This window comes from Psammomys obesus, unplaced genomic scaffold (assembly GCF_907164565.1).
Source record: "Psammomys obesus unplaced genomic scaffold, mPsaObe1.curated_primary_1811, whole genome shotgun sequence".
Lineage (NCBI taxonomy): Eukaryota > Metazoa > Chordata > Mammalia > Rodentia > Muridae > Psammomys > Psammomys obesus.
Genome location: NW_026590663.1, coordinates 8,338,446 through 8,344,937, shown reverse-complemented (window position 1 = coordinate 8,344,937; position 6,492 = coordinate 8,338,446). Strand labels below are relative to the sequence as shown.

The following is a 6,492-nucleotide window of genomic DNA, read 5'->3' as shown; positions in this document are numbered from 1 at the left end:
CCGATGGACACGAGCTTGATGTGCTCGCGCTCCAGGAACTCCAGGGCCACCGACACGTTCTCCAGCTTCATCTGGCGGAAGTTGGGGCGCGGGTGGAACTTGCGGTACATGCGCTTCTGGCTGAGCACCTCGAGCAGCGCGATGAGGCGCAGCCCGTCGCTCAGGTCGCGCTGCAGGTCGCCCAGGCGCTTGCCCACGCACTTGAGGTGCTCGTTGCACCACCGCGTGAACGTGTTCTGCTGGATCTTCTTCCACGGCGCGTCCTCCGCCAGGTCCTTCTCGGTGGACGGCATGTCGTCCGCCTCGTCCGCCAGGCCGAAGCCGGCGGCGTCGGGGTAGCTGCCGTTGTTCATCATGCCGGGGCGGCGGGGTCGGGGCGGCGGGGTCGGCGCTGGCGGGGCGGGGCGGGCACCGCGCTCGCTCTCGGAACCGTCTCTAGGCTCCGGCTGGCGGGGCCGGCGGCTCGGGCTCCGTCCCGGGGCGGAGCGGGGCTCGGGAAGTGCCGGCCCGGCCCGGGCAGGGGGTTTAAGAAGCCCCCGGGCCCCCCCGCCGCCCGCGGCCCGGGTCCACGTCAGAGCGCCGGCCTCCCAGGAATGCCGCCGCCCGCGCCCACGGCCCCGCCCCCGCCCGCCCCTCCCCCACGCGCAGGCCGCGCGAGCGGGACGGGGTGGGGGCGCGGCCCGCGCCGCCCCTCGCACACCGCGCCCCAGGTCCCGTCCCAGGCGCTGAGGGGTGGAGGACACACCTCCCGCACCCAGACCGGATTAAAGAAATTAATGGGGAAACTGAGGCAGGGGTTAGGGCTTAAACATACTGATCTGGTGCTGACAGAATTTTCTGGAGTTGGTGACCAGGCTGTTGACACAGCCTAGGAGTTCTGAGTTCTGGCGTCTAGCCTGGTGTATTGTCCACCTGTGAGCTCAGGAAGTGTGTGTGTGTGCGCGCGCAGAGACAACCCCAGGGGAAGCAGGAACGCTGACCAGGAGACAGTGGGTTCAAGGGGGCTCCCCTAATTTTGCCACTTTACAAGTTGAAAACCCTTAAGGCCTTATTTGGAACCCAAACCCAGGGCCACAGGGGTGGGAGTGGGGTGGAAGGTTCGAGACCCTGACTCAGTGATCCTGTCACTAGCCCGTTTAGACTCACTGGCTCAGAATGAAGCTGAGCTCAGGAACAGGGTACCGAGTGAGTCACTGTGCGCCCCCCCCAGTCTGACTCAACAAGTTGGTGAGGGGAGGGAAGGCTGCCCAGGTAGTGCTTGGGAGCCCCCTGGGCAGTCTGCCCGTATGGACCACGGGGCAGATCCTCCCAGGGAAAGCAGGAGCGTGCCAGGCAGCAGGAAGAGCCCTAGCAGAGCAGCCAAGGGAAATGTGACAGGGGCAAGTGGGCCGGGCCAGGGGCAAGTGGGCAGGAAGGGAGAGGTGGCCAGGAGCCTAGGCACCATTGGGCTGAGTGTGAGGCCCAGTAAGACGAGGTGTGGGGAATGCTGACAGGAGAAACTGAGGCACCCACAGGAACCAGGGCGACAAGGTGCACTCGTGTGTCAGGGAGAGGACACGACCTGAACTCTTCCTGGGTGTGTGTGCTCTGCTCTCCCACCCCGAACCGAGTTTGGCTGTGAATTCAAAGCATGTGGCAGCCGAGGCTTGGGATGGCTCTCTGACAGTATTCCTGCCCTCCCAGTCAGAGTGAAGAGGAAGGGGGTAGTAGATGTCTTTCCCCAAGGGCAGAGTGAAAGCAGTGCCCATTATGGACTTAAAAGGAGTTTCGGGGCTTTGAGGGAGGCGGGGCTTGCGGTGACATTTCTGTCAATCACTTCTTTTTCTTCTCACCTATTGAGAAGGCCTGGTCCTTAGACAGGAAGAGGGAAGGAGAGAAGGGGCCAGGAACAGCACACGGTGTGTGTAGCACGGGTGCCTCCAGGGGCCCTGACAGTGACAGGAGAGGTATAAATAGCTCGGGCCCTGCAGCTCCTGTTCTGTCGGCTGCCTGTGACGAGGTGCTCAGGAATTCCACTCTCCTGCGGCAACCCCCATCCTTCTCCCAAACTGCCATTCTCCCCACGCCACCTTCATCCCCCAGCACTGTCAACTGAAAAACCGAGATCTCCTGTGGGGGATGCCTAGCCCTCACAAGGGCAGCTGTGTGTGTTTGTGTGTGTGTGTGTGTGCGCGCGCGCGCGCCAACCTGACAGACAACCTGATTAGGCTTTGCAGTGTTGTCTTTGTTGAAGAAACCAAAATGTAGATCTGAAAAAGAACAGACTACTCTCTGAGCTACTGGAGAGGGGGAAGGGGGGCCCGGTAGAGTGGCGGGATCCGAGGCCAGGCCAGGGACTCTGGGGTGGGAATGTGCAGAGGGAAGCTTGCTCGGGGAGAGAGACCTCCCAGGGACAGCTTTCCTTACAGTCTCTTCAACTCATGACCTCACTCTGGGAGATCAGTGTGCAGGCCCCACAGGAGGGTGGGACGGTCAGCAGAGCAGGGCCCCGAGTGCCAATAAATGGTTCCCGTCACCCTCCTCCCCAGAAACCTGAGCCTGTTGCTCTCCAGGATAAATCGGGGCCTGACTCAGGCCCCAGCAGCCTGCCACAGTCTGCCTCCCCGGGCGCAGGCTGGTGACTCAGCCCTCAATATAGCCCATGAGTGCAGGCCCTAGCCTCAGCCATGCCGGCAGAACAGACCGTGCGCAATGCTGTCCCAGGGCCTGCCAGGAGGGCCCCCACCCCGACAGGAGGAGTATGTTCCTCCCTCCAGCCAGGCAGAGGTCCCAAGAGGGGCTTTACAAGTGCTTTCATCAGCTGAGGAAGCTTGAGAAGTGTTGGCCGGGGCCACAGGCTGTTTATAGCCCCCTGACTCTCTGCAGACCTGTCTCAGGAGACCAAGTTGCCTGGCTTGCCTCTCACTTGGGCCTGCCTTTCCATCCAGGGACACTGCCTATAAGCCACCATCAGCAGCCATTTAGGACTGCAGCTGAATGGACCGTGGTTGAATTGTTTTGGTTTTGGAAGCAGGGACATTCCAACAGTCACCTGTGTTCTAGGACCCCAGAACAGGGATTCTAACTGGCAGCAGACTGTGGCCTGCTCTCGGTGTCAGGCAGGGTGGCAGAGGGGAGATAGGTGCTGAGTCCCAGTCTCTCCTCTTCTAGCTCTGTAAACTTCAGTAGGTTATACAACTCTTTTGAGCCTCTCTTTTCTCATCTGTAAAATGGAGTCAATAGCATCCTGAAAGAATGTGAAATACGAGAAGCAAAACAAAACACAGATGATCACTAGCATGGTACCTGGCACTTATCAGGGGACTGACAGGTCTCATCTGCTGCTAAGACAACAGATTCCTTCTGGGGAGCAGAGCCCTTCCTCACAGCTGAGCACCCACAGTCCAGGTCTCCACGCTGTTCCATCACCTCTTCCTTCCATCCTATTACTTAACCTGCCAAAACCAACAGCATTGCACTCTTTAAAGACATCTGTGTCCGCAGCAGCAGCTGGTCCTTGGCAGGAGCTGCAAGGCTACTCTGCATGGGCACTGCAGGGGAGCCGGCCGCAGGGCAGAGGGTGGACAGCAAGCAGCCATGCGGAGGACAGGGTTCCACTCCACCTGGACCCGATGGGCACCTGCCTGCGGACTGTGGTGTTAAAGACACACTCCTCTAGACTTAGAAAGTCAGCGCTTCTCTCTTTTTAAGCTAAGTCCGTGAATGTTTCACACCTAACAAAAAGAGACCTGTTTCGTGTGCTCTGGGACACGGGGTCAACAAGGCCCCAAAGTACAAGCCCAAGCCAAATGAAGAAAGTGTTCTGTTTTGTTTTGAATCTGTGTGTGTGTGTGTGTGTGTGTGTGCGCGCGCGCTGAGGTGGCTAAAGAGACTGGAAGGAGGAGTTGGACCTCCTGGAGCTGGAGTTACAGGCAGTTGTGAGTGCCGGGAACTAAACTCAGGTTTAGTTCCTGAAGGAGCAAGAAGCACTCTTAAATGCTGAGCCATCTCTAGGGCAAGGTTCCATGTTGGAGGTCAGTTTAATGCTAAATACACCCATCCTTGTATGTGCCTCAAACATTCTACCTGATTGGTTCAGTAAAGGCCTATACCTGGGCAGCGCAGAATGGGGTAGGCGTGGCTAAGGCTCCCAGGCTTTCTAGGACTGAATCACTGGCAGACAGATGGGAGAGAGGAAGGAGGATGACACGTGAGTTAGTGTGGAGAAAAAAAAACACATGGGACTGGAGAAAGGACTCCAATAATGGCGTGGAAAGGCCCAGATAAAAAATATAAGCAGGGGCTGGAGAGGTGGCTCAGAGCTTAAGAGCACTGGCTGCTCCTCCAAAGGTTCTGAGTTTAGTTCCCAGCAACCACATGGTGGCTCACAACCGCCTATAATGAGATCTGGTGCCCCCTTCTGGTGTGCAGGTGCACATTCAGACAGAAGATTGTGTACATAATGAATACATCTTTAAAAATACATATACAAGCAAGTACCATGGGCTTATGGATGGAAGGTAGTCCAGTTGGGAGGGGGGGATTAAGGTGGGTGGCATTGGATGGGGGCTGGGAGATGGATGGCGAGGATACTGAGCCAGAGTAGGTGAAATATGTGCCCGGCCCAAGGTAAATAAGGCAATGATAAATCCAACAGGTGTCTGTGTCTTGTCATTTGTGACAGTGGGTTAGATACCGCCGTGATAACCTCAGGGCTAATAATAAACATTATATAGCCCTACGGCCATTGAAATCACAGTTCTACACTGAGGAGCGGGCCGGGCGCCCTAAAGGGAACAACTGTTTGTGGGAAAGGCAGGACGCATTCTGCCATTATTCCTGCTTCTGGTCAGGTCTCCTGAGCGGATGGGCCGGCTTCAGTTCCAAACGGTATGGGCAGGGCCGCCTGAGCGGCCATCTGCTGCGGCTGCAGGGTGAAGCCAGGCTGTGAGGAGGGGGAGTGGAGCTTCCGGGAAGACCCCAGCCAAGCTGCCTGGAAGAGGCTTAGAGCAACCCTGGAAAGGAGCTCTCCACCCTGTGGGGCGGCCTGCACCTGCGCAGTGCTCCGGGTCCCCAGCCTAGCAGGCCGTCACCGTGCTGGTGGGCTTCGGTGATCAGCAGCTGTCGTTTCCGCTCCTGTAAGGGCCCCATTACGCTCACTGGAGTATGTGCTCGGTCTGCTGAGGGGCCCACACCTGACCTGTGTGGTGAGTACAGGTGTGTTGCGCCCCCCAGGAACTCTGTCACACAGCAGAGGCAGAGGAGAGGGCCTCTCAAGGTTGGAGGGCCATTTTGTTCACTGTGACTTAAGGGAACAGTTGGGGGTCTTGCATGCGAAGGGTAATCTTGAGAACCAGCCATAAAGGTCGCCTCGGAGGGGTGGAAGGAAAGGAAGCTGCCTGAGTTATCCTCCCGCCTCCTTTAGGGCACCCTTACTCTTCTACCCCACATTAAGGTTCAGGAGGATGACCTTAAAAGACTGCATCACGTTGGCCTATCTGCTTTTGGTTCGCTCATCGTTTCAGCCATGAGATGCTCTGGGATACAGGCTGAAGGGGAACTAAACTCCCCACATCCTCACAGGTCTGGTATAGCACTCCTGTCAGGGCTCCAGCCTTTTAAAGGACTCAATGTGTGTCAGGTGAGTGAAGGAACACCCCACGGTGCACACGTGGAGGTGAGAGGGGTCCGTTCATTCCACTGCGGATTGCTTCAGAGAACTGGCCTCAGCTCATCAGGCTGGCTCCGTATCCCAGTTAACGCCACTGTCAACTTGACAGCCTGAAGCCATCCGAACCAGGATTTCCCCAGGTTCCAGGAGGCCTCTGACCATGCCTGTGAGGTATCGTCTTGACCGCTGATTGATGTGAGAGGGCCCAGGCCACTTGGGTGGCACCATGCCCGGACAGTTGGGTCTGGCTGCATAAGAAGCTAGTTGAGTGAGTCGGGGAAGCCAGTCAGCAACATGGGTTCTGATTTCCCTCGTGCCCTGCCTCCCTTCGATTGTGACCTCAAGTGCTAAGTGCCCTCTTCCTCCTCCATCCTAGGGTGGTATCCACTTTGCTGTTAGTTTCCCCTTGGTTCTCCTGTCTTCCATGAATAACCATCCCATGAGATTCTCTTCAGTCCAGCATCAAGTGTCTTGTTGCCAGGTTCCTGACTGATTAAAATGTCTCCAAACATGAATCTCGAGTTGTAAGGCCAAGCCATGGAGGTCCCCCTGCAGATCTTCTCAGGGCACAGAAACTAGGTCTCTTGTTTGCCCACTGCCACCTGCCCCATGCAGGGTCCCCGTTCAGGCCACTTTTCTGTGTTCCTAACAGGTCCTCGAGAAAGGGTAAGTAGGTACAGACCAGTCTCTGTGGCTCAGCTGGCAGCAGAGGGAGCCAACCTCGTCTCCGAAGAATCACACAGAGGAGGCAGACGCTCAGTAGACTGCTTGGTTGAAGGGGAGCTGCTCTGTTGAGCGTTATGTGGAATGTTTATCGAAGACAAAGCCACACAATACCTCAT

General features: G+C 57.2%; 1 protein-coding gene across 2 annotated transcripts in view; it reads right to left on the bottom strand.

The window, feature by feature from the left end:
* Positions 1–356, bottom strand: part of Flnc (filamin C) — a 25,650-nt gene extending 25,294 nt beyond the window's left edge. For both annotated transcript variants that reach the window (XM_055608173.1, XM_055608174.1), the window contains exon 1: positions 4–356. In XM_055608173.1, the coding sequence (XP_055464148.1) occupies positions 4–356 (353 nt within the window). The remainder of the gene's footprint in view (positions 1–3) is intronic.
* Positions 357–6,492: the final 6,136 nt, after the last annotated feature.